A 27,159-nucleotide genomic window follows, 5' to 3' on the forward strand; every position below is an offset into this window, starting at 1 on the left:
AAAGTACTAGGATTATTAGCATTTTCTACACTTCGGCGTGCGTTCGTGAGTTTAGTGCGTTTGTTTTACCTTTTTCTTCCGTCATTAGACGTTGGCCGCATTGCCGCCTATAGTTGGTTGGAGTTGCGAATCATGGAGGTTGCGAATATATAAACTCCGAGAAGAAGAAAAAGTCATTTGTTTCGGAAAATATCAATTTTCATTACTCGATATGGCAACACAATAATGTCAACAAACAACTTTTTATTTTGTTTTTCGTTAATCAGTAAGAAGGAAAATGATAATTGTTTGCCTCACAATTATGTTATTCTTATCGCAAAATCAACCTATCAATGGCCCCGTTATGTAGTCTAACCAAATGTAAAAACTTTCCCGTTTTAGTTTTATTATATTTAAATGTTTATGTGTAACTTTCCTTTTCCCTAAAAATTCCACGATTCTCTTAATATTGTTATTGAAAACAATGCTACCGTTCAAGAAACTAATGCATCTACGATGCAACTTCTTGTCACTTTCTGCCAGAATGAGTTTTAAGGTAATCCTGTAATTCAAATTTTCAATTTTATTTAGAGGTATTTTTCAATTCATTTATTTTAATTATAGCTTCGGCGTTTAAGAAGAATTCTGGAAGTCCACAAAACACATTTGACGAACTATTGATATATTTTTATAAAGCCATTTCATGACATGAACCAATTATGGGGTCGGGTTGTACAAATTAGTACGAATGTGTAGAATAAATGTTGTTAGCTCTTGTCAGTAAGTTGGGGTTGAACACCAACAGTGACAAAAGATTATCAATTGTTTTTCTTTTTTCTTAATGCAAGCAACGAGTTGAAACAAATGCTTAATAAAGAAATCTTTCTGGTGTATTTTTAATTTTTATGAAGGAAATATTTTAACTGGTCATTGAAATTAGTGAGGCCAGTTAAGAATTTTCTATAAAAAGCACTTTTGCAATTTACAAGGAGCTGTAATAATACTTTACATTACCAGATTGTACTATTGATTCTCTGTGATTCTTTGTAAGCAAATTATCTTAGTGTTCTGCATGAAACTAGTTTTGTTTTGCTTTTATAGAGTTTTAGGCTACGCAGGTACAGATCCTAATAACAGCCTTAGGATGCTGTCAGGTTGTGCTTTTAATTAGAACTAAAAATTAAATTTTTTCATTGCAAGCCAATGGCCCATACACACTTTTAATTTTATAGCCACTTTTTTATTATTAGTATTCACTTGATCTAGAGCTTTTCTTTTACAATCAAAACATTAAAGCAGTCTTAAACCGGAATACTGGAAGGTAGGGTGCAGATAAAATGTTTGGCCATTTGAATACCTTAACTGTTTGAGCTTACCGTTTTGAAACTAGTGTGATTTTTACAAAAGATTTTTTTTTTTCAAACATAAAGTATTTAAAAATGCACAAATTTGCCAATTACAGCAGACACGTGTTTCGGTGTTACAGGGAACGCCTTTTTCAATGCAAAAAGTAATGATCTTATGGATGAAAAGATATCCGACAAAAGCCTGCTGTAATTGGCAAATTTGTGCTTTTTTTAACGTTGTTTGTCTTACTTTACTGTTCAGCACAAAGGTATCTTTGTCATTTGTAGGTACATTTATCTTATAAAGTATTTAATTATATTTATTTTACAAACTAGAATCACCATTTAAGGACTTGATTTTTATAAAACTTTAAATTTTATTAATTTTGGCACTGTACTTAAACAAATACCTAGTGGATGTGAAACTCTATGTTCCAGGAATCCCAGGTTAAACATCCTTGTAACTTTTAGTGGTTAGATTACAAACTTGTATTTATTGTAGGTTCAGAGTAGGGCTAAGGTTGGATTTTCGCAAAATATGAAAATACTGTTTCAAGTGCTAAAATCAAGCAAGGCTTTGTTTGCCCAAATACCTAATAATAATGTAAAACACCATGAACAAGAGAGGATGTAAACATGGACATTACCCCCTAATAAAAGAGAGGACTTGTATCTTTTGAGAATCTAGTGTTCTCTCAACTAGTGTTCAACTAGTGTTCTCTCAATGATGAGTACAATTTAAAATTTTTATGTTGAATTGTAAAAGAAAAATAATGTATTTATTTATCTAAAGAGATCATGATTGAATTTTGAACTAAGAAACATTGAGACATTAAAAAAAAAAAATTAAATTTTAGCATATTGCTAAAATTCTTTTAAGAGCTTAGCTTAAACCCTGGTTCAGAATAGTTTAGTTATACCTAAAATATTGTTTTATTTTATTAGGTCTTGCACTGTGAAATGCCCCATGAACATTTAGAAGGCATGGAAGAAAAATCCAAAAAGGCCATAGTTATCTTAAAAATGCTTTCAGATGTTGCAGCATCTGGCGGAGGTAGTAAAGCCATCCATCGCCACACTGTTTTAAATAAGAAACTACTAGTTCGTGATAGATTGAAGTTGTTGTTTGACCCCGATTCAATGTTTTTAGAAGTTGGACTGTTGGCTGGGATGTTCATGGATTATGGAAATATTGCAGCTGCTGGCTCTGTTGCAGGTAAGAGAGATATGCTTTTGGAATAATGCAATTGTTTAAAAATATTGCATCCTAATGTTTATCTATCACCAGTGGCATAAGATCTTTGTAAAATGTTGGGAGTGGAACCTATAATGAGAAGTTTAGTGATGGAGTCCTCCTTGGCAAGGGGGGAGGGACATTGGCCTTGAATGGGAATCACAGAGATACAGCCCCATGGTATGTGTTAAGAAAAAAAAAAGACCACCACTCCAAAAAAAAAATCAAAATAAGACTCAAAACATCACTAATGAAATTAAAATCAAGTTTTGAGAGCATGTTTGAAAATAACAGCACCTGGAAGGGATTATGCAAATCAAGTAAAAGTTATATACAAGGTCCGGCTATTAATTTCCAGGACTGATGTAACTATAGGAAAACAAAAAGCCGGAAGATGGCGCTAATGATTGCATATTGAAGAGCGTTTTCTTGCGCATGTGCAGTGCAATCGCAGTCATTCTAAAAAAAGTGATTCTCGTGGAAAAGTGCATTAAAGTATAGCTCAAATTCCTGTGGTTGAAGTGAAAATGGAGCAAAGGAGAAACATTTAATTTTGTTTCAAATTGGGCAAGACAGCTGCAGAAACAAACGGAATGTTGAAACAAATTTACTTAAACTTATGGTTTAAACACTTTCGGGATGGGTGCAAAAGCGTCCATGATCATCTAGCGCCCGCTAGGAGGCGCACTCTCTTCCTCAAGCCAAACTGCATCCCAAGCAGTCGGTGGGTACCTACGAGGACATGGACGAGCAACTACCACCAACACACACACGCCAGCTCATCGTCATTTTCGTCCTCAATTACAACTCTGTAAATAATATTGTAAATATCTATGTAAATAGTCTCTTAATAAATAGTGCAACTCGTACCTATAGATATCTTTACTTTCAATGACATCAAGGTGAAAACTTCTCCAACAGCTAAAATCAACCCTCATACCTAACCCTCATCCAGTTACTTGATAGGCCTTTTCCTCATTTTCACTTAAGTTCCTTGCTGTAAACGAAAAATAAACTGTTTGATGTAGTATATGCGGATCCCGTTGAGCCATTAAACGCAAAACAAACTTAAGTCTTGGTTGTTTTGTACTCCAATTTTCTCTTTGCTTGCAGGCATCGGAAAAATTCATGGTCGCTATTGCATTGTCGGGGCAAATGATGCTACTGTCAAAGGAGGAACGTTCTTCCCAATTTCTATTGAAAAACAAATCAGAGTTCAAGAGCTGTCTCACCTAAACCATTTACCATCAATTTATTTGGTTGATAGCGGTGGTGCATATTTACCTTTACAGGTAAGTTATTCTATCTCTGTTAATTATGAAAACTGTTTTAAGCTATCTGTATTTGTTTAATATCACCTTACACTGTCCCATTCGCATTCTTCTATGTTAATGAAACAGCTAACAGATAATATTGTATTAAACTGCAAATGGAAAAAAAAACAGGGTCCCAGTGATCCTTAAAATTACCTATATTATATGTATAATTTTACATATACAGTCACGATCATTTATGGAGAAGTCAAAAGGACCAAATAAAATTTTTGTTATAGCTGTTACTTGATTATAAAAAGTTAAATGATATGCAGTAAAACATGATGGAGATTTGAAGCTCTTATCTTATTGCTATAAACTCACTATATTCAGCTCCATTCTAAACCTTGGAAGTTCCCTCAAACTTTGAAAGTCAGGGTTATTGAAATTGGTAGGAGAAAGTCAGGGAAATTCGAATAAAATTCAGGAATGTCGGGAAGTTTTGTTCATTTTGCATTGAATTAGTGAAAAATTGATACTTTTTATGTGTTATCAACCTTATTGGATTGGGTATTCTGCGATATTCTACATTTTCACTTTTCTTATTTTCTTAGTTATTCCAAAGTACTTAATTGCAATGGTTCAATTTCAAAATTTTCCCCAATAATACCCCCAATTTCTGTGGAGAAAAAGATTTATTCAGAACTTAACTTCCATAGACTAGTGCCCTCTCCATATGCTTAGTTCAAGATTATATCAAAATTGCTGTTATAATTAACTGCTGATGAGTCTGGTTTCATCATTTTCTGTTTGTTCTTTTATTATCAATATTGATATTTTTATACTATTTTTATTGTTTAGCACTATTTGTTTGGTTTATTAGTTTATTTGCTTGTGGACATCCATGGGCTCTTGTTTTGGTCTTTTCTTAAATTTCAACTTTTTCATATATTTATTATAAAAATTATATGTACAGTTAAACCTCCTTTAACGGACCCTCCCAGATAGTGGACACTCCCCATTAGCGGACAGTTTCTGAATCCCCAGACCCTTGAGATGGGTCTATAAAGTACAGTCGGACCTCCATATATCGAAGTAGCAAATTGCCGGAAAAAAATTCGATATATAGAAATTTCGATATATAGAAACGATCTTATTTTATCTTAAAAATCTCCTAAAACATTAAAATTAAAGCTAATGTTTGCGTATGAAACCTAATTCATAATTTATACGAGCATCGGATTAAATAAAAGTTAATAATTAAAAATATAACAGAAATTACATTTTTGTGCCTTCGTGCATCTTCATTCTTCGGCAATTCAACTTGATCCGCAACATTAGGGGAGTTTCGTTTTGACAATGTAATCGAGAGAAAAGTAAAAAATCTACTTAACTTGAATGATTTTTACTGCAGCTAAAACGACTAGGAACGATAATAAACAGACTTGAAACTGATTTTACAATGTTACTGGTTACAACTAAGATGGTATTTGAAATAAATTTGAGGGAATTTAAGAACTCTAGAACGAAACAACGACCTATCTACACACCCCTCAACATCAGATTCCTTATGAGTTTCGTAGCAACCCTTTAGTGAACATAATTTTCTCCCCTAACCTTTATTTTTAATGAGACAAACAGTGTAAAGAAGAAAAAAAAATCTACGAATGTCTCGAAAAAAATTCGATATATAGAGATTTTTTCGATATATAGAAACAATTTTTCTATGTAATGAACATAGAAATTTGCTGGGATTTCGATAAATAGAAAATTTCGATACGTGGAAGTTCGATATATGGAGGTCCGACTGTACTTCACTTCTCGTTAGAGGACACTCCCGTTAGCGGACAGTAAATCAGCCTAGTTTCGTTTTATTTTTCTGTGTCTGGTAAGCTTTTGCTCAGCACTGCTTTTGTGGCAAGAATTTTTTCTACTCCTTTACGATGTTCTGGGGCTAACCAGTACCCATAAAAGTGTTAACACCCCTTTTTTCTCCGAAAACAGGAGCCATTCTAGTCGAATTTTTTAGTCGAAGCTTATGAAAGTTTTGTTTTCATTTCATGCACGAGATTCCAGCAAAAAGCAAAAGAAAAAATCTTTCTCCTTTTACACAGTACCTTGCTTTATCAATTTGCATGGGAGAGAAAAAGTACTCTCGTGCAACTTAACGGCATCCCCCCCCCCTCCTACTAGAGTTTGGGAGACGAGCGTCAGCTCCGCATACTTTCCCACCAGACGCTGATGAGGAATCGGTACCGTATTGCCAGATTAAGTGAAAAGTAGCTGATTGCGCTACTTTTGCTACAGTCTAAAACAAAAAAGGTGCTGAAAATCAACGACATTGATTCCATTGTGCTTGACTGGTTTTGTTCAGCGAGAAGAAACAATTTACACAAATGCCTTCCTATTTTATTTTCCCGAAAGATTCAGCAGATTATTTACTTATTAGTTAAGTTCACTTATATAAACAATACTCATTAATTTGATTTAGAACTATACACTATATGTGTAGGTTTAAAATACAAAATTAAAATGCCATCGTAAATTCAGACTCCCCAATAGCGGACACTCCCCATTAACGGACAAAAACTTTGGTCCTGACGGTGTCCGCTATCGGGAGGTTTGACTGTATATATATATATATATATATATATATATATATATATATATATATATATATATATATATGCATGTATTTATTTATTTAAGGGAATTATGCATCAATATGTAGCAATTTTGTTCATTAACTAGACATACATTTACGTTTTTTCTTTCCAGGCAGATATATTTCCAGATAAAAATCATGGAGGAAGGACTTTCTACAATGAAGCTGTACTTTCTTCTATTGGCATTCCGCAAGTAGATCTTATATATTGTTTTATTCAAAAATTTCTTTGATAAAAAAAATTATAAACAGACTTACAGTTTGTATAATCCCTTTATGTCTTTAAAATGTTTCTATTATTTATAAAACAAATTTTATTTCTTGATTGAAAATGCCTATGAAGTAATATTTTTCATACATACATCAGTTAACAAATCAAAGCTTTTTAACCTCTTGATGCTTATAAATCTAATGCTATTTAAAACAACTTTGCTGTTAACGTGTTTAACGGCATGAGCCACTGAGACCTGAGCAGAAGGTCTTGCTTAGGGACTTGTTGGTGTTTAACAAGTTAATATTGCAAGCATGAGAAAAAAGAGTAAACTTTATGGAAAAAATAGCAATTCCATTTTACAGAATTTTTTTTTTTAATTGCATGTATAGATTGGTTATTATTTGTGCCAGAAGCAGAATTTTTTTGGTAGTGTGCAATGCAAATTAAGAAACTCATAAATAGTATGCAGGTTTAACCAACATTAGATTGATCATAAAATCTTAATCAGTGCCAAAGAAATACTTTAAAATAAGATACTGAACTTAAAAACCACAGGTAATGCTACCTGTGGATTAATATCCCAGAAAATACCTAACTTTGTTCACTAAAATTAGAAAAAAGAAAAAAATTCTTTAAAAAATTCAAGTTTCTCTTTGGTCTCAACTAAGAAATAGTCTGCAGGTTTTTTCAAGAGTCTGTGACATGAGTTACACCATCAAGTCATTTCTGCTACCAGGATGTTTTCTATTTTTCCTGCTCTTTGTAATTTTAAAACACAAATATATACTTTATTATTGAAAATTAATACTAAAGGGATTTGATTTCATTGATATGTAGTGAAGCTTCTTCGCTAAAAATAAATATAACCATTCAATTGTGATAATATTTTTTTTTTAAACGCATCTTAAGTTTTCAAGAATTGGTTGTATTTGTATTGATAAAAGTTGACTTCCAAACTGTATCTTAACAATATTTGTATCCAACATAGGCTGATTTCCACTTTATAATCAATTTCAAAAAGGAAAACTTATATTTGTAGCTTAATTATAGTTATTTCCTTTCAAATTTTTGAAAAATACTCAATGTATTTTTTTTTTTTTTTTTTTGAGTTTTTCTTTGGTTTCAACTAAGAAATAGACTCTTCTGAAAAGAAAATAATGTGTGTTAATCAATAATAATCACACAGTATGAGAATTAATAAATTTAAAAAATTTATTCTATATACTGAGCTGCAAGAAAAAGATGTCTCTGGAGTTTGACTTTTGTACTTCTTGTTCAAGTTTTGCAAGTATAATAGAATTCCAGCCTTTTTCTGTTTGAATCAGTTCTGAAAATTATTGTACTTCTACGCTTTTTTTTTTTGTGTGTGTGTCAAAAAGGAAACCCTCATTATGCTTTGTAAGATTTGATATATTACATTTTTTTAAATTTAAATATGTTGCTAAGTTTTTACTGTTAATATCATTCATACAAGTATGCATGTGAATTGAAAGGAAAAAAAAAAGAAAATTCTCATGGTTTAAACTTTTTTTTTATGTTGAATTAAAGCAATGTTTCTACCCACTTTATATTTCCACCTCACATTTTGATCAAAATGTTTTCATCCCTCAACCTCGCCCCCTGAATTTTCTGTTGTATATGATATCATAAATAGTTTATATATTCTAGTTTATTAATTGAACTACAAAACAATATACTACTATATTTTTTTCTATATCAGCCCTCAACAATACCAAAAACAAACTCAAATGCATTAATTTTCCCTTCACAAGATTTGTAAATCCTGAGTTTGAACATTCCGGAATAGTTGTCCTAATTTTGATGCAATCATGTTAGGGTTAGCAAATATCATTAATTAGTTGAGAAAATGGAATATCACTGGAACTTTAAATTTTTCAATTTTGTACATTGTTTATAACCTTTCAACCTTTCATTAATGAATTAATTTTTGATTGTTTTTTGTGAAATAATTGGTTTTCAATATGAATAACTATTGCAGATTGCTTTAGTTTGTGGCAGCTCTACAGCTGGTGGTGCTTATTGCCCTACAATGGCTGAAGAAGCTATCATCGTTAAAAAATCTGGTGTGATTTTTCTTGGAGGCCCACCCCTTGTAAAAGCTGCTACTGGGGAAATAGTAACAGAACAAGACTTAGGTGGGGCTGATTTGCATTGTAGGTAATGTTATAACCCAGTTTTAGTGCTTTTTAATTTTTTGAGCTGTGGAAAAACGGTTTCATTAAATTTAAACGTTGATTTGTGCTTTTGCATCATTTGTTTATTGATTCATTTTTTATTAGTTATTTATTTACCTTTGTTACATTTGGAATTGAGGGAGTATCAATTTTTCCCTCCAAATGTTTTATTTTAGATAAACACTTAGTGTATCCCAATATTTAGGAGTGAATTTCACCGCATGTAAAGTGTTCATGACTGATTTAAAAAAAACACTAGTTCAATACTTTAAAATGTTTTATCGATGTTCAAAATTTTGTTCTGCTCAGTAAGTGACATTTGGACACTTGTCAGTCTCATTTCAAAGCCCCCTGTTTTTAGTTTTTTTTTTTTTTTTTTCTGAATTCTACTGATCTTAAACCAAAATTCACTAATGCGACAAATATTATTTTAAAAAGTGGCGCAGCAGAATTAAGATCAAAGTTCATTTTCTCTCCTCCACACTGGCATTAGATATGCTTGCATTGCAATTCTACAGACAGTTGTTGAATCAGATTTGTCATATATAGTCTCATAACACATTTTGGTGAAACAAAATACCATGAAAGTGCATTGTAACTAAGTGGAGCTAAATCTTTCAAAGCAGTGTGTATTTTATTTTGCTCTGTGAATATCAAAATGCTTCGTGGAATGCTTCAAAAGTAAATTTGAAAGCAAAAACTAGATTTCTGAATCAGTTTTTCAGTCATTTTTGGACCCTCAAAAATTCTGAGGAGAAACTCGAGTCTCTTGAGCCTTTTCAAAACCCTATTCATTCCTCTAGCTTTTTTTTTCTGTATTAGCTTTTTCAGTTGTAATATTGAAAATCATTATTATTATAATTAATCAAAACCAACCAATTTCCTTTTCAAAGCATCCCTAAAAAATATCGTTAGAATTTCATTTAAAATGTTCTCAAGTATGACAGCATTATTATTTTTTCTGTTGTTCATGTTTAATGCATCTTATTTTATTATATGTTAGATCATTGGATTTTCCAATTTGATGCATTGTTATGGTTTCATATTTCTCTTTAGTATTAGTGGTTGTACCGACTACTATGCAGAAAATGAAGAAGAAGCATTCAACTTATGTCGGGAATCAATTTTAACTCTCAATGTGTGTGAGCCTTCTCCAAAAACTTCTTATAAGGAACCTCTATATCCAGCTGATGAATTAACTGTAATTTCTGGAAAACATAAACTTTCCAAAGAGGATATGTATATGGTATGTGAATGAACACAGAAAAAGAAAATTGTTATAAGCACAGTTCTGTAAATCTAATTTATGTTTTTGAAAAGCTTTTTTTATGGTTTATTTATGTCTTGAATCTTTTAACAAGGACATTTATGCTTTTTTCCCACAAGAATCACTAGTAACAGCAATTTGGAGGGGGGGGGGGCACCACTCCCCATACACACACACACCTTTTATGGTTTAATCATTTATTTTATTTCCCAATTTAGGAACCAAAACTAGAAATTATTTTTAAAAAAGCAGAAATGTTAAAATTTTCAGAATTCGTTTGTATTTTTGGCACAGTTTTCTTCATATTGTGTACTACTGAAAAAATAATAAGAAATATCAAAAACCGAAAGCAGAAGTCAAAGGTGGATGATTTTGGACATTTCAATCGAAAACAAATGGCTTAACTATTGAAAATAAATACCAAGTACTTTCAAATTGGCGCTGTTTATTGGTTTTTGTTTCCTTATGGTGGTGGTTACTCCTAGAGCAATTATTACTTTTGGATATCTTAAAATGCTGCTAGTAACAGCTGAAAGAATTAGTTATCCCCCCCCCCCTTTTTATAGTTCATTAATTTTATTTTCTAATTCAGAAACCAAAACTAGAAATTATAAAAAAAAAAGCAGAAGTGTCAAAATTTTTAGATCATAATTATTTGTTTTACTATGTATATCTGTTTATGAAACATCATCTAGCACAAGCAGTAACTTTTAGTTTATGTATTCATTGTTTAGATATTAGTAAATCATTTGTTTCACTTAAAAACAATACTTTGGCGTAAATAAGGTAAGTCTAATTCATGTCTAAGTGTTTCTTTGAGGAAGGTTATTGTGTACAAAATTCATCAAAATCTCAATAAGAACGTGAGTTAAGTTGCTAGATTTTCATCAATTACCACTCATCTGCTCTCAAAACCAGCTCTAAAAATGTTTTTTTTTTTCTTTTTTTTTACTTTTTTCTCTCTCTCTCTTTTTTTTACATTTTTTTTACTGCTGCTAAAAGTCCTATGACTTTTCGTTGTCGTTTTTTTGCCCTCCCCCCTTTCCTCCACCCACTTTTCAGTCCCAATCGCCGCCTCTGAAAAATATTGTAATAAGATGAATATTTTGAAAACTTAAGCGAAAGCCACGCTTATGATAAAGATTGCTTTCGCAATAAGTGTGGCATGTTAAAGTTTTTTTTTTTTTTTCATTACTTTTGCTTCTGCTAAAATATTTATGGCTTTTAGTTGTCTTTTTTTTTTCTTTTTTTTTTTTGCTTATTGAAATGCTTAACTAATATCAATGACGTTCTTTTCAAAAACAAATACATTTTTATAAATTTGATTTTCTTTTTCAAATTGGATTTTGGATAACTGAAAACATAAAATCTTAAAATTTAGAAAAAACCAAATTTTAAATTTTGCAAACTCATTTGTTCTATTTTACCATTTCAATGCTCACTGACTACCTTGTGCTTTGACTGATTTCAAATCAAGTTTGAATGACAAATTTAATTTTCTAAGGTTCAGGTGCAGATCCCCTTTGAAACAATTGTCCAGCCTAGTTGTAAGAGATAAACTGAACGACATATCTAAATCCTATTTCAAGTAATGTTGATAAGAACAACATGAGAAACGGTTCAATTTTTCCTCCCAGTTTGGATTCGGGCTGACTTGTAGCTGCAATGCTTGAAAATGAGTTTTGAACTCCATCTACAAATTGTGTTATCAACCCTATTCACAGCTTCTTCAAAAGAAAATCGATATCAAATTAAATCCTGAATTTCTAATTTAGCAGAGTCTTTAAATCTTGATTCCGTGTCATTTTGTAACTTGCCTAGGCAATCAGTAAAAGTTATAATTTTGTCTTAGGAAGTTCAGGAATTGCATCAGCTGCCACTGAAAGTTTTTTTAAGAATAGCAAACTGAATTGGCCCTTTACGATTAATGTTTGCCTTGGGAATATCAAACTTGGTGATTAATCCATATACATAAATGATTACTTCTGTAAGTATGTATGTCCATGGTAAGCTTCAAAACTACTGGACCGACTTTAACCATTTTTTCACTATAGATAGCTATATTATCAGGGAGAAACATAGGCTATAATTTATTTCTAAAATACTTCGTTTAAAAAAGTTATTATGGAAATAGTAAATTTCATGTAATTTCCCCATTAAATGATTAAATATAAAACCCATTGTTCCACATATCTTTGCCTTACAACAGCAATATTAATAGTAATCATGATGAAAATTTTGAATCAAGGCTTCTTTGGAGCAAGCATGAAATTTATTGCTTTCTTAGGATTTTTTGTCCTCATCTATGCCAATAATCAATAATGGTGCTAAGTATAAAGACAATTGATTTTGGCAATAGAAAGTGTTTATAGCCTAAAATTACTCAGGGCTGAACAATTCGTGTTATGAAAAAGTGATTGCATTGTAATGTGTCTTTTATTCTATTAGGTGCCCTGATTTCAAATATGACATTCATTTTTCTCAATTACTTAAGAGATTTTCACCAATTGGGCTTTAACATATCGCTCATTTGGAAAAAGAGAGCCACAGTACAAAGAAATAAAATTTTACAGGAGGAGCGTTTGAAGCATAACTCTTCAGTTAATTTGCTGTAAGAAAAGTAAATTTGCTGGTCTCTCCAGTGGTTAGTATTAGAACAAAAAGCTGTCAATATTTTCCAAAAAAATAATGTCTTTTGAAGCTCTTTAAACAAAAAAAAAAAGAAAGAAAGAAAAATAAAAACAATTTGCCACTCTACTTCCAAACGAACGATAGATGCAGAAAAGCCTATTTTTTTCCATTCTGTTGGAATGAAAGTCTTTTCAAAATAGCTGTAAGTTAATTACTTACAAATGAGTTTATGCATCAAACATATAATCAGAAATCAGTTACTAAATATATACATTAATTTCATATTAATTAGAATAGTTACCAATAATTAATTATAACAGTTTAATTATAATGTAAGGTAATTTATTCAACTGTTGCTGTTTTTGAATCCAAAGTTTATGTAACAATAGTTCTCTGCTTTCACCCTGTAACCAAAATATTGCCATTAAAAGAATTTTAAAACTTTTGTTAAAATGTAAAATAATCCACTAATTAAATTAGGCAAATCCATAAACAGCACAAAACCTTATATTAATTTGTCTTTGTGCTGAATTTCAAACACTCGCCAAGTTTTACTAATTATTTCAGAAGAAAAGTTTTAGCATCATTTTGTGGTCACGAAAACTATCTCAGTATTTGGTGACAATATCTCTTTGATAAAAATTAGTAACAAACAGTTTTACAACATAGAGAGGGGGAGCATTATCCAAGGTATCTCAAAACGATTGCCGCAAATTTGGTAGCATTTTAAATCGCACCAAGAACCAACAATAATTAAAATTTCCTAAAATAACTAACGCAAGTATAGTGGGATTATGGGCGGCTACATTTTTTTTTAACCATTTGTATTTCAAAAGCCATATGGAGAAAGTTTTAGACTATGTTTAAAAAAAAGGGGAAAAAAAGTATTAACTGATAAATCTTAATTTCATATTTTATAAATGCTTCAAATTTTATATGCTTACACATCATTCTTTGGTTTCTAAATTACTACTATTTTGTTCTTCATACTTATTGCTATTTTACTTTCATGGGTAAGGAAGAAGCTCAATTTTTAATCACGTCAACGTGGTGTGTTTTGAGTTCTTTTAGTTAACACAGAAAACAAATGAAAGTAGTGATTGTTTTTCACAATTAATTACTGACCCAGGCAACGGCGGGTATTTTTGCTTGTGATGAGGAAGCAGCTCCTGCTTTTTTTTTTTTTTTTTTTTTTGACTGCCTTATATTTTGTCTGAACTTTGAATGATTGGTTTCATTCTTCTTTTCAATATCGATATTCATGGCTTTTTAATCTTAATTTTTTTCTCTTTTGAATATTCATCGCCCCCTATCGTCCAATTTAGGAGCCAAATCACCCCTCGGTTGAGAACCACTGCTTTAAATGTGCATTCATTTTCTTGATTTCCGTCTTATGTAGAGTTTGTCTGAAATAAAATCAAATATGTAAATGTTTTAGCTAGAATTTTTCAAATTGTCAATTTTGTTTCTGTTTTTCATAATTCAATGATAATTAAGAGGGGGTTTTTTTTCTCTGTTTCTATCAGATATTAGCAAGAGTTCTAGATGGAAGTATGTTTAAAGAATTCAAAGGAAAATTTGGAGCTAATTTAATTACAGGATTTGGATATCTGCGCAGGTACGTTCTTACAGTATTGTATAATTAAAGGCTATCTAACTGTTAAATTAAATTCATTATTATTTTTCCCCAATGCAATTACGTTATAAAAAATTTCTATCAGCCGTTTTCAAAAAAAAAAAAAAAACTAGAAGCGCAACATAATTGCTAAACAATAATGGTAGAGTGCAAGCATTACAATCTTTTGAAACTCCCCAATTTCATTGTCAATCCTGTTGAATACTTGTCATGCCTTTAAGGAAAAACAGTAGTGTAACATTTAACTACAAGTGTGGTTTAATATGTTTCTAATAGAAAAATCAGCTTCAAACCATAGAATATTTATGCATGTTTTGATAAACTCTAATGGTGAATATCCTTTTTAGCAGCAGCTTACTGCAATGTTGCTAAGCGTGAAAGTTACATTGCAATAAACACATGAAATTTGCCCAAAGTCTCCTACATTGTTATATGCAAGATTTATTATATGCTGTTAAAATTTTAATTTCTAACTTCTCCATTCAATGAATTTCAAAATACCTGTTATTGTTTATGTTTTATGCTGCCACCTATGTCTTAAAACTTACTCATAGGTCGTGATGTGAGCGAAAGATTTATATTATTACATAATATAAATCCTAAAACACATTATATTACATAATATAATGTGTTTTTTCTAATTCATATTTTTTTCCTTTAATTTTGATATTTTTACAATAGAGTAAAAATAGATGCACCATTTTAAAAATATGTCTAGCTCTATGAAAAGTAAGTAGCGAAGAAGTAGTTCAGCACAAAGTTAAAAATGTTTTTTTGAAAAACCCGGAATTTTCATCTAAAACCTGAAAAATCCCTAATATATGATCAAAAACACAGGCAAGCTAGGCTGAGCTTTTTCAACAAAAATAAAAAACTGGGTTTTTTCAAATTGTGAGCCAATCTCACAAATATTCCTGAAATATTTCAATTTGTTCAATTCACATGGTTTTAGAAACGCCCTATTATTTCACATTTGATCTTGAGTGGAAACATACTTAATAATGGAGACATATCACTCCCGTTTCTCTAGTTTACCCCTTTAAAATCTGACTTCATTATGAGGAATTGGATGAAATTTGGTCTATTGTGAAACTAGATTTACCCTATTGCTTTGCCCTGGATGAAGGAAGAAAACAGTTGAGGGGGTTTTGCTGGGCTCTGAATTGCACTATGTACATTCCTCTAGACAAAAGGTTCCTCTAGACAAAATAGTCTTTGAGCTTAAATATTCATTTTAAGCACTAGTATAAAAACAAGTATTATTAAATTAATAAAAGAGCTTTAAACACTATTACAATTTTGGAGTGTAAGCATCTTTAAACGTTCGCCCGGAAATGCGGAGCAAAATAACTTCTTTGCGGAGCTGCGGAGTATCACCATTTTTGCGGAGCAACTCCGCAAAATGTGGACTAGTTGGCAACCCTATCCTTGATTTGCATTTGCAAATAAGAATTGTTTTACAGTTCTTGGTTACTAATAATAAAACCGAAAGTCTGGATCTCTGGATATTCAGATATCTGTTGCGGGCATAGCGCCTAGATCGTTTGGCCGATTTTCATGAAATTTGGCACACAATTAGTTTATAGTTCAATTTTATTAGCTCAAAGCGATTTTTCAAAAATTTGATTTTGTTCTTTTTCTATTCCAATTTTAAGAAAATTTTTGTTGACCTAACAATTTGTGTCTAACTCCCTTAAGGAAGGTAAACACCATAAGTTTAGCAGATGCCTTTCTATTTCACATTTCTGTAGCTATCTAGTGAATGAAATGTCAGAACTCAAATTGAAAAGTTAAATCATTTTATTTATAAATCTAATAATTAACAACAGTAAATCAAAAATAACTTCTGTAAATGATATAAACAAGTATGAGGGATTTCAACAATACTCAAATCAATCTTCATGTTCCAAAAGAACATCTTTCCAAAAAAAAAAAAATTTAAGTCTCTAACTCTCATGGCGAAATCCTAACAGCCCTCTCCTAAGTGCAGGACGTCGCTTCAACAGCGAACGATCCTCTTAAAAATACGACTATCGTCAGTCGAAAATGAGAAACGCGAGCAGAAGAGTGATTTCCTTCTCATTTCATCTACTTATATCCTACCCCCGCACACGCGGCACCTCACTCCGGATATACTTAAGTAAGAGCCAATCTGGATCTTTCCAAAACAATCAATTTGCTGGGGAGTCATCGGGAGATTACATCACACATCCGCTCATGCTCTGACGTCACATCCTTCTTCCCGACCAACACGTCGTTCGAAGTCGTTCCGATGTTTAAACGTTGATTTTCCGATACCCGATTTGAAACAAGCGTCCTTTAAAGGGACAAGATTAACTGCTTATTCATTATTAAAGAAATACAAGTGAGTAAAAACGTTTGCATTTAGTTTACACTTAGCTTTTAAAATGAATTGGTGAGAATATCTCTCAAATATACATTTTGTGGCTATCAATTTTACCAAGCAAATTATTATAACGTGGACGAGCGCAAATTAACATAACGTGGTGAACAAGAAAATTATGATAACGTGGGACATGGGCGAGCAAATGAATATAACAAATAGGTGAGAAATTCATCATCTATTATTTCTAAATATACAAGCTAACCAAATGACCTCCTAATTTTCTACTACGGGCAAAGTGGTGTGGGTATCGCTAGTATACAATAAGATGGAACAGAAAAATGCCTGGACAATGTAAAATTGAGGATCTACTTCAATCAATATATTAGAATTTCACTTTAACCTGTTCTTTTGGAATGTAGTAATTAACAAACACATTAGCTATTGTGCTCAGAAATTTTTATATTTCTCTTAACATTTTCACTACCAATCCTGTGCCACCGCATGATACTAAACTGTTATTTATAAAAAAAATTAACAATAAATTATACCTTTTGTCAACCCTCTCTGCAAATTGGCACAGCATCTGTGTTAATATAATGATGAAATTCTGTTTAAATTTTTTAACTGGTGGAATTTAATTGTATAACTTTTCTTATCATACAAGTTTTTACCTTTCAGTATGCTTGTGGGCATCATTGCTAATTGTGGCTCCCTGACTTTTCAAGATGCGCAGAAAGGAGCTCATTTCATACAGTTGTGTGATAAGCGAAACATACCTCTCATCTTTTTACAAAATTCCGGGAATCCCGATGTGCGTCAAGATGAAAGCCTTTTGTCTACTGGTAAATATTAAAAATTCTGTGGAGTCATTTTGATGTACAAGTTGGGTAACATTCTTGAGAAACTAGAAAGTTTTGGTACTTTTCTCAAAGAATTTTTAAAATCTTAATTTTAAATTTAAATTTAGTTGTTAGTCATTTTACAAAATCATTTTCATTTAAGTTAGTCAATAGACTCCTTAACACAACATAATATATAGTAAATGGATTCACCTGAGAGAGTTGACTCCGAATTTTGTTGCAGTTTCTGTACCTACTGTTTTGAGTGTGTTCGACTACATTTTTGGTACAAATTTATTGCTTTGTTAATTTTATACAATTCATATAATATTGTATAATTTTTAATACTTAAGTTTATTTCAACTTTTAGGGGTTTTTTTTTGTGTGTGTGTGTGTGTGTGTGTGTGTGTGTACATTTTAAAGAAAATTGCTTTAAAAGTTGTTTTGAATAAAATTATGTTTAAATTGCAACAGCCTCTTTTAAAACAAAACTAAATACCATGTTGGCAATCAAGGTGGTTGTTAAAGATGGTGATTAATATTATTATCACATTTCACTTATTAATTGAGGAGTTTACTTTCAAAACAATCTATCCACTTTTGGGAAAAATCTTTTTTTTTTTTTTTTTTCATTTTCAGAATCTCTAGTATAAGCCCTATTGACCCATGAATTTCTTTCTTCATGAAGTGATTTAGCTCAACTGTTAAAAAATGCATAAATATCGGTTTTACCACCTAAACGGTGTATTTCCATCTCTTTATTTCTCACCAGGTCTTTTACAGCTAAGTGGAACTTATCCCTTATTTGTCGGTACCCACTCATTCACTTTCATATCAAAAGAGCACATATCCAAATTTGAATTTGGCACTTCTAACTCAAAAGTAGTTCACAAATAAAATAGTGGAGCGAAGCATTAGCTGAGCATTTCAAATCAAGCATGATACCCATCCGTCTTGAGAAATCGCAGCACCTTGCACCTTGTGCAAGTCTGTTATCAGTTAGGCAAGCGCGACCATAAATTGTGATTGCTGATTGCTAAATTAATATTAAATAATTAATATTTCCATTAAATTGTGATTAATTAATGATTAAATTGTGATCTATTAATATTTATAATGCTATTTGAATCGGCTTGGGTAGTTTTATTGTTCATACTTAATTGGATTCAAGGTCCTTTTTTTTTTTGAAATGTTCAATGAAAGAAATAAAGTAATTAAGGAAGAATAAAGTAAGAGTAAAAAAACAAAACAAATTATATTAAAAAATCTTGAATATTTTGTTTCAATTTAATGCAGTTTATTTCTGAAAAAAATTCGTGTTTTCATTGCAAAAGAGATGATATCCACTGTTTTATATCAAAAAGGAATATATCCAAAACAAAATTGACAATTTATTTCTGGGTAAAATTGAGGAAAAATTACTGGACTCATGTCAATAGACACATGTTGTTCTACCAAAACATTGTGAGAAATTTGAAATTCTAACAATTAGTGTTAGTGCTTAACACTTTTTTTATTTTGCCAAAAAAATTCAAAACTGGATATAATCCATTTTGAAAGTAAACTCCTCAATTTATCAGAAGCTTGAACTATTTAGTTTTTGTTACATAAAAATATTAAAAAACATTAAGTAGCAAAAATAAAAAAACGTATATACTAATTTATTTACAATATGAAATCATTTATTAAGTATCTAAGCCTTTTTCTCCAGTATATTATTGCTATTTTTTGCTAAGTTTAAAAAGTTAGTGGTATTGCATAATAGAAATTGCAAATCTTTTTTTTTTCCTTTACATAAGAGTTCATAATTAGTAAATTACGTTCCCAGTTGGAAAAAATCTACCTTCAGATTGTGTTCAATCAAGAGCCAGTTTTAAATTTTTATAATGTGATAAAGTGAATTATTTTCCAGTTAAATGAAGTATTGAAAATATGTACGTTTGAAAGAAAGTAAATCTCTTCTAGATTCACTTGTCAGAGACAGAGCTAAAATGATTGCTGCTCATTCTTGTGCCAAAGTTCCTAAGATAACTATTTGTGTTGGAGGTTGCTTAGCAGATGATAATTTCACAATGGTATGCATTTTTTTCAAGCATTTTTATTATTTCTTTTCCCAAATAGTTTTGTTGATTTCATTACATATAATTTTAATTTTCCACAGTCTAGACAGATTTTTTTTTTTTTTTTGCTACCTAAGTTTAACTAGCTCATTATAATCCATGAAATATTTGAATGTAACTAATATTCAGAAAAACTAAAAGTAGAAAGAAAGTTTAGATAACTACTTAATATAACTAAAGTTTTTTTTTTTTTTTTCCTTTTCTTTTCAAATTTCTTTTTTTATTTATAACTTTTTATTTCATTACGTATAATTTTAATTTTCCACAGAAAGTCTGGACAGTTTTTTTTTTCCCTTCTTTTTTGCTGCTTAAGTTTAACTAGCTCGTTATAGTTCATAAAATATTTGAATGTAACTAATATTATTTAGAAAAACTAAAAGTAGAAAGAAAGTTTGGATAACTACTTAATATAACTAAAGTTCTTTTTTTTTCCCTTTTCTTTTCACATTTCTTTTTTTTTTTGTAACTTTTTTATCCATGTTCTTGGAAACTTACAAATTAAACTTACAAATTTAACAATAAACTTAATTTAAAATTTTGTTGCAAATAAATACATAATTTAGTATATCCTATAAATTATTCAACATTACTACTATTATTTTAGTATTGACATAATTGCTTTCAAACTTTTGCTTCATTAAAAAAATTTCTTAATTTTTATAAATGCAAACTACACTTCAACTGCAATAAGAACATCTCTCATCACAAAACAATTTCTGTGTTATCTTTTTATTTTTAAAGTGTAAAAGGTTTCTTTTATATGAAATAAGTAATTCCAAGGCTTGTACTAAGCATTCACCACTGCAGTGTCTGAAGGGTTTAGCCCTGAAAAGGTCCATTTGTTCAGAGAAACATTACCAAAGACACCTTCATTAACTTGGCTTAGTTTTTATGTTGTGGCCTGTGGGAAATATTTGTAATGTTTAAGAGGCTTAAGAGGAAAAAATTGTAGAATTCGATTCATATATATTCATGCTGTTATTAATTCATTTAAATAGAGATTTGAAGCATTCTTTTGTAAAACACAATTAATGATAACCCCATAAAGAGCAAAAACATTGGATTAGCTAATACTGGTAGTTAAAAAAAAGATTTTTTTTCCCAGATTAGATAGTTTTAGCAATGTACTAAGAGAAAGTTCAAGGAGATGTACATTGTACATATATCATCCATGATATTTTCACCTTCCCAAACTGTTACATAATTGCTGTCTTTCCAGAATTCTTGGCTGCTTTTACTGCTATTTTCCTTTGGTACTATGTAGTCAGTTTAGAGGAAAAACTCATGAAGTGCATTTTAAAAGTCATTAAGTGCAAAATTTCCCATAAAAAAGTAAGCTGAGCTATTGTAATTCAAAATTACAATAAGAGTTTAGAACAAAATTTGAGCATTAAAAAAAATATACAGGGTGTTCCGTTTTAACCTGCGAGACCTCTATTTTTGCAACCGTTAGTCCAAGATGCATACTTCCAATTGCAAAAATGTTCAAAATCAGATGCAAGGTTAAGATACTGACAGTTTGAAGCAAAAATAAAAATGAGTCAAAAAATACAAAATTTAACTTTTTATATGGGCCCTAGGTCCCCTAACTTATGTTCAGGAAAATAATCTCCATTGAAAAATAATTCCAACACAAAAAGTTTGACATTAATACGACCAATATTCAGGGAGATATGAAACGCAGAGTTTTGTGACTTACACCACTTTACACTTGTCGTCAATAACACTTTTTGGAGGAAAATATAGCAGTTAACAAGGGTATATAAAATTATATCTGTGCATAGAGGTTTTGATTGAGGCTTTGTAGTGTGTTTTTGCGTATCATGGCATAACATTTGCGTTTATTTTTGAATAGCAATGAAAAATATAAATACTTTGTTTTTTTACTTCGACAACCTGTCATTTTTCTGAAAGGGCGATAAGTTCCAATCTCATCTTCTTTATGGGCCATTAAAACTTTGAATTCGAATATTTCCATTTACATTTGAGTTTTTGTCTCATAAATATCAAATTTTTTCTATTAGTAATATCTTTCAATGGAGATCATTTCCCTAAGGCCCCTATAAAAAGTTAGATTTTGTATTTTTTGGCTCATTTTTATTTTTGCTTCAAACTTTCGATATCTTAACCTTCCATCTGGTTTTGAACATTTTTGCAATTAGAAGTATGCATCTAGGACGACCGATTGCAAAAATAGAGGTCTTGCAGTTTAAAATGGAACACCCTGTATATATTGCATCAAAAAATCGCCCGTTGTTGTTTTTTTCTAAATAACTATTTTTTCCACATTTCCAGAAATTAATCAAAGTGCACTTAGTGAGATTTACTCTAAATAGACAATATCTTCTTAATGAAACAAAATATATCAATGTAAATATCGCACTCCTAGTACAACACTGCCGCATCTGCAAAAATTACTTTTCGAAAAAAATCAATTTAAATATAATGTGCATTAGCTTAAATTCTTATAGTAAGACACTGACACATCTCAAAAAAAAAAAGGGCTTTTTTTCCGTTTGTGACTGTCTTGCATTTTAATACAACTAATAAAAATGCACATAGACATGTATATAACTCAAAATCAACAAATTTTGACTTGTAGCGGTGTCCGATATGCGTTGTTAATTTGTAATTTATTATTACTTATCTAAAGTTTACGTTAGATGTTTTATATTGTGTTTATCTTCTAATTATTCATATGTATTTAATTTTCAGTGTGGCTGGTCTTTTAAACCAAACTTTTTGTTTTCTTGGCCATTAGCACATATTTCATGTAAAGAAGAAGTTTCTAATGTAAGTGCAAGTTCGAACTTAAGTCATAAAAATGCTTTAAGTTGCAGTATATATCTTGTGTAAGTTTAAATATGTAGGAGGATATGCTGTTGGTTTAATGTAGAACTACAGGCTTGAGGTGAAATATATTATTGAGAAGCATAAATGTAAATTAATGACATGATTAAATTGATAGTACTGTTCAAGAATTCAATTTAGAATGCAAAACACGTTTTTAAAGCTTTGAAGTTTAAGGAATATTTATGCAAATGAGTGTGCTATTGGTAGAAATTTAGTATTGAAACAAAGAAAAATTTTAGAAAAGAAGAAAGTTAGAAATAGTAATAAGAGGGTGAAATGAAATATGAAAATGAGTTGAAGACAGCTCTATCACTTGCCACCCATAAGCATTGCATGAACAGTCAATAATGTTTTAATTCCATGAATTCAAACCTTTTGTTGTGTATTATTTCGTTTTGTTGTTGTTTGTTTATATATTATAGTTTTTTGTTATAATGCCTTCAAGTTATGAAGCCCTCTGTGCAAACCTTTATTACTTTACTTGTACCCTTAGGATTTTCTCCCCCTCCCCCCCCCCCTTATGCACGCTTAACTTAAGAACTGTAGATTTAAAATTATCTCCATTTCATCATTTTTCAAAGCCAAGTTGATGAAATAAAGTAATCAATATATTGTTGAAAAGAACCAATGGTGCTAACTTCTAAATATACCCTCGATATTGAATCTCGAAATGAGCCTCTTTTGCTCAATCTTTTTATTGTACATACGTTCAAGTTTCTAATTAAAGTTTTAACATGTTTAAAATGCTGAACTGTCATTTTTTCGTATCTAATAGAAAATTTGCTCTCCCAAATAACCAAGCTATTTCGTTGATGAATTAAACAGTTACCGCTGAAAATAAAGCACTAGGAAAACCTCAAATTCCAACACTTCCCTAGTCTTTGTATGGAATCCAAAACACATTGCTTCAAATGTCTCAGATACTCTTTTTCTGCTGGTACTGCGCTTTACCTTCCCATAGCAGTATTTATTCCACCACTCTTGTTCATTTTGAAAAGATTCTAGGTGGGTAGTTTTAAAAATTGGATGATCAAGGATTTTTGACTAATTTTTGAAGCATTGTATTTTCAAAACAGGTGATATTTTGTTGAAAAACAAATATATCATCTATGGATTTGTATAAAACCCTATTTTGTGCTAATTTCCCTAAAAAATGAGATGAGGTAAATTTTTGTGAGCAATTTTTAGTTTAATGTGGAATTCAAAAAAAGTAAGTTTGTATAACTTATACATTACAATCATTATCAAATAAACACCTCTCAGTTCCTAGGCTAGACTTTCCACTCGGCTCTCCCCAGACCATAGCTTTGAACATTTTATAAACAGTGTGTTGATATTAATCTCGGCTATTTTTGTCTACCCTCATCTCTAGTATTAAGAATCAAATTTTGAACTCTTATTGCTGCCAAAAATCATACTCAAACTAATCGCACACCGGCAAGGAAAGTAACACAACTCAAAAGTTAAGGAAAATGTACTAATTATTGATTTAAAATCTACATTTAATGCTCTCTCTTGCCATAAAACTTGCATCAAGTTAGTTTACTGGTGCATGGTGGTGTAAAAATGACTTTTAATCAATAGTAACACATCATTAAATTTTTATAATTTAGAAGAAACTAGCTGCAACGCCCGGCTTTGCACTGCCTTCCTCAAAAATAAAAGTTTTGTCAAGTGACGCCTGTTCAACAATCAGGCTTGAACAAGAAGAAAATCAGTGAAATTTTGCGGCAGATTGCGGAAAAATAACCAAAAAGTAAACATTTTAAATCCCAGATTACAAGAAAAGCCTTTAAAACAAATATATTTCATTAAAATAATAAAAAATATTTAATTTAAGCCAGAATTTTATTTGTTCATATTCAAGGAAAAAAAATGATCACAGATCTTTCGCCTCAATGATTTTCTTTACCGCTATAAATTTTAATAAAAGCATTGTTACAGAAAGTTGAGATGAAGCACTGAATAATAATTTGATTGGAGGAAAGCCTTTGAAAAATAGGGATTTTATATCAAAGTATCATAATTAATAGTTTTTAATTGATATCTCCACTAATTATTATTGTAGGATTATGTTAATTAGCCAAAAATAAAGACGAGAAAATTACAAATTCAGATACCAGGTTCTCTGGTCAGTTGACTGGCGTTTGGGAGAAGTAACTCGGACATTAGATGCATAGGTACATACATAGATACGCTCAGTTTTTAATTACATAAGATGTTTTCGAACTTTTAGAATACATTATTAATTTAGACAAGAAAAACTAGCCAGTAAACATTGTCATAATTTTTCGCCCGTATTGCAATATTTGAGGCCAAATCACTTAAAACTACTATTGCATAAAACCTTAATTTTCTCCAATGCTGTTTTTTGTGGTTCATCACTTTGCTTCCTGTGGTGCTTTATTAAAATTGCATGAATTTTGAAAATGTTTTTTTCTTTAAAATGGTTGGAATTCAAATTTTTAATTAGTTAATGTGAAAATGTTTTAGGATATTAGAACGGAAACTCAAGTTTTGGATAATCTGATCAAAACAAAAAGCACCGAAAGTGTTGAAGAACTGTTTGAAAATAAATCAAGTGCTTTTTATCATGCTTCAAGAATGACATGCGATGGGATAATTGATCCCAAGAACACGAGACAGGTATTTTTTTCATTTGTTTCATTAGTTAAATTTTTATAAACAGTATTTAGTTACTTGAATTTTCCTCGTTATCATAATAGCAAATTTTAGGCAAAAAGTAGATCATGAAGCTCCAAATAAAAAAATCAATGCTTTATTCTTAAAGGCTTTTTCTTATACATTTAAGTTTCTTTTTTATTCACTTGGTAACATTTTTTTTAACCACAAAAGTATTTAAAATTATTGTTGAGTTACTATTTGTATATTTTAAACAAAAAGATCTTATGCATTATTATAATCCTTTGTGTGATTAAAAAAAAAAACAATTTAAAGTAGGGTAACAGTATGGGTCACGGACATGTTTAAGACATCACTCTCAGATTAACTCCATTTTCTGAGCCTTTTAATGTATTTAAACTTTTAAAACTATTTTTGTCTCATGCAACTGCATCTTATCTAATGTTTGGCTGCTTCTGGATCCTCTGAATAAGTTGATTCTATTTTTATTTGCTCAATTTCGACAAAAGGTCCCACCCCAAGTAACAGACATTGAAAAAGCTGATGATACCCAGGAACAGACAAGATAAGGAAAGGATGAATAATAGACAAAATTTCCCTTTTCTTTTCAAAATGTGCAAAAGTTCTTTATTTTTTGAGCTAAAGCCTTATTAAATTCAAATGACCATGAAACACTAGCTGACCTCGTGGTGGTTGTTCATAACCTTCCACCACTGCCTTGTAAATACCAACTTGCTCATCAAATTCACTCTGATAACACTAGATGGCTTCAGACTGTATTCATGGGCCACAGCAACATCAGTTTTACCTGACTGTCTGTTACTGGACCCTTTTCTGTTTTTGGTAACCTTACCCTCACTTTAGTTGATAAAGAAGAAAAATTCGTGTTCCAAAGGAGCCTGAGACATGTCAGGCCAAACTTCTGAAGATGGATCAGGCCTGGAAAATAAATAGACCTGAAAATAATCACTCACCACCTGGTGACTAAAGGACGTAATTTGGCAAATTAATATAATACTCAACTGGTCACTTTTGGAAAACCATTCTGGAGACCTAAATGTTACTTTAAGTCATTTCTCTTATGTTGCACTTAGTGATGTCGGGACAAATTTACCTACAGATAAAAAAATATGTACATTTTTTTTACAAAGCTGATTGTGAAAGCAATATTAATTCTTAAACTCCCATTATTCCATGTTTTATAATTATTCATATGCATGAATTTACAGTTAGGTCCCATTTGCCAATGTTTTCATTAGAGAAAAAAGTCCTGGGTAAAATGACTACAAATGATTAAAAAAGTGGCTACTGAACAAAAAAATTTCTATAGGCCAGTGGCAACTTACTAAAAATTTGACTCTTCAGGTCTATCTAGAACATTGGATGTGAAAGCTCCAGTTCTTTGTAAATTGATCTATTTCTCTCAAGTTTTGGGACCTAAGATATGCTTGAATATAAAAAAAATATACTGTCCTTGCCAAAATTTTTAATTGTGAGTTAGTTTGCACGTCTAAAGTGCCAATTTTTTGAAAAGATATTTACAATCCCATTTGCTGAAATGTTATCCTTTAAATTTCTAATGAACCTGTTTTCCATTTTGTAGCAATAATCATTCTTCATTTAGGTTTATCAGTGTATTGGTAATCATACTGTTTTTTTACGTCTTTCTTTAGGTTTTAAGTTTTTGCACTGAAGTGAGCAAAATAGGATGTCTGAACTCATTACGTTGTGTCGACAAGCATGCCTCGTCTGTTCTGCGTATGTGATACCATTGTTCAAAGATTCAGTATGAAAATGATTTGTTATACAAAACAAATATTTTTGTCTAGCATTATAGTATTTAATTTTATACACATGTTTTATGCTGTAAATAAAAACATATGAAATTTTTTAAAACTTCTGTAACACTATTTTTTCGCTTTTTTGTGATACATTTA

At 30.7% G+C, this 27,159-nt stretch overlaps 1 protein-coding gene across 1 annotated transcript; it reads left to right on the forward strand.

Moving 5' to 3' along the window:
* The first annotated feature begins 242 nt into the window (after positions 1-242).
* On the forward strand, positions 243-27,159 carry LOC129227899 (methylcrotonoyl-CoA carboxylase beta chain, mitochondrial-like). The gene is made up of 12 exons (XM_054862522.1): positions 243-535; positions 2,271-2,541; positions 3,673-3,851; positions 6,591-6,671; positions 8,691-8,869; positions 9,943-10,132; positions 14,311-14,402; positions 17,446-17,609; positions 19,572-19,681; positions 22,442-22,519; positions 25,073-25,225; positions 26,896-27,159. The coding sequence occupies exons 1-12, from the start codon at positions 464-466 to the stop codon at positions 26,986-26,988; spliced, it is 1,662 nt and encodes a 553-aa protein (XP_054718497.1). The 5' UTR covers positions 243-463; the 3' UTR covers positions 26,989-27,159.

This window comes from Uloborus diversus, chromosome 1, assembly GCF_026930045.1.
Source record: "Uloborus diversus isolate 005 chromosome 1, Udiv.v.3.1, whole genome shotgun sequence".
Lineage (NCBI taxonomy): Eukaryota > Metazoa > Arthropoda > Arachnida > Araneae > Uloboridae > Uloborus > Uloborus diversus.

Excerpts from the sequence above, each read along its gene's own strand:
- LOC129227899 (XM_054862522.1), top strand. The coding sequence starts at position 464 with ATGCTACCGTTCAAGAAACTAATGCATCTACGATGCAACTTCTTGTCA. Across the intron at positions 2,542-3,672 it reads AGCTGCTGGCTCTGTTGCAG|GCATCGGAAAAATTCATGGT; the intron begins GTAAGAGAGATA and ends CTTTGCTTGCAG. Across the intron at positions 6,672-8,690 it reads CTTCTATTGGCATTCCGCAA|ATTGCTTTAGTTTGTGGCAG; the intron begins GTAGATCTTATA and ends TAACTATTGCAG.